The sequence below is a fragment of the Galeopterus variegatus genome, unplaced genomic scaffold (genome assembly GCF_000696425.1).
Source record: "Galeopterus variegatus unplaced genomic scaffold, G_variegatus-3.0.2 Scaffold13697, whole genome shotgun sequence".
NCBI classification, from domain to species: Eukaryota; Metazoa; Chordata; class Mammalia; order Dermoptera; family Cynocephalidae; genus Galeopterus; species Galeopterus variegatus.
The window spans coordinates 16,878-18,234 of record NW_007739808.1 but is presented as its reverse complement, the minus strand read 5'-3'; the positions used below and the strand labels follow the sequence as shown (position 1 = coordinate 18,234).

Sequence of the window (1,357 nt, the reverse complement as noted above, 5' to 3'; positions counted from 1 at the left end):
TTCATCAAGGCCACATCCTCCTGCTCCTGTGACATTTTTCTTAGTTATCTCATTTAATCCTTTAAACAACTCTTATGCCATTTGGAGTTGAGGAAACAGTCTCAGAGGGGTAAAATGACTTGCCCAAGGTGGGAGTAACAGAGCCAACATATAAACCCAGGGCTTTGTAGATTCTAAGTCTGAAGTTCTCCAATCTTCCATCAAGCTCTGGGAGGAACTAGGCTAGTCTTGGAAGATTTGGGAGTATAACAGGGCATTGCTGAGCCCTTTCCCCTCCCTAGAAGTTCACACACTAGTAAGGATCAGGATCAGAGATGCACCAAGAGCTCACACTGCAGTGAGTCTTGAATAAGAGCTAAGCCACCCTCTCCTCCACCCCCAAACCTGACATTTCTTTTAATATTTATGATGGCTATCAATTACTGAGCAATCACTCTGTGGCAGCAGTTGCACAGTCCTGGGGAACATCATCCACATGGCACAGAACGTGAACAGCACCCCCCGGAGCATCTTGTAGTCTCGTGAATGGAGCCCCCTGGAGTTTTGCCATGTGACAACTTTCAGGCCAAGCACGTTGGAATCTCAGGGCAGTAGATACTAATGCCCCCAAATTACAGACGAGAAAACTGAGGCTTAGGGAGGTAAAATAACTTCTGTGATGTCACACAGTGAGGAGGTTCCTCACCACTCAGAAGGGGCACAATGCTAGAGGCAAAGGCCATTGCCTGGTCCCTGGGCCTCTGGCTCCAAGGTGGCAAAGAGAGGAAGGAGGGTGATGGGCAGGGGCTCACCACTTTGATGGGCCTCAGAGAGCTGAGCGAGTCCGTCCGCCGGCTGCTGGTCCATGAGTCCCAGCGAGGGTACTCTCCTTTCTCAAACACAAACTGCTCACCCTTGCAGTTGGCTTGTTCATAGCCTACCCAGCTGCAGTGGAGACAGAGGAGGGGGGCAGGTCAATCCCACTCCACGCTTCCTGCGAAGGACCCTGGCTTCTCACTCTGGCCCCAGGGTTCACTCTTGCCCAGCCCAGGACCTTCTAAATCCAAACACAGCAAATCGCCTCAGTTATCCAGAACTCAGTGCTAGGCTGCCTTCAACCATCTGGAACTCAAGAAATAAGAAGAAAGTCCAAAAGACTGCCCAGTAACAAATACCAGTATATAGACCCCTGTGCACTATAGCTATTAGTGTTCTGGTCAATGAATAGCCAGTGCTGACGAAACAAAAGAAACAAAAAACCAAGAACACTGATTTGTGGCGTTTGCTGCCTTCTGTGGTGTAAATGCTCCTGTCATCGCAGATGTCAAGCTGTCAAGGCGATGTCACTGAGTGTGGAGCTGGGAAGAAAGGTGAACAG

At 49.6% G+C, this 1,357-nt stretch overlaps 1 protein-coding gene across 1 annotated transcript in view; it reads right to left on the bottom strand.

Annotated features, from left to right (window-relative positions):
• CRYBB2 (crystallin, beta B2) overlaps window positions 1-1,357 on the bottom strand; it is an 8,949-nt gene that overhangs the window by 1,907 nt on the left and 5,685 nt on the right. The window contains exon 3 of the mRNA XM_008563467.1: window positions 792-924. Coding sequence (XP_008561689.1) covers window positions 792-924 — 133 coding nt within the window. The remainder of the gene's footprint in view (window positions 1-791; window positions 925-1,357) is intronic.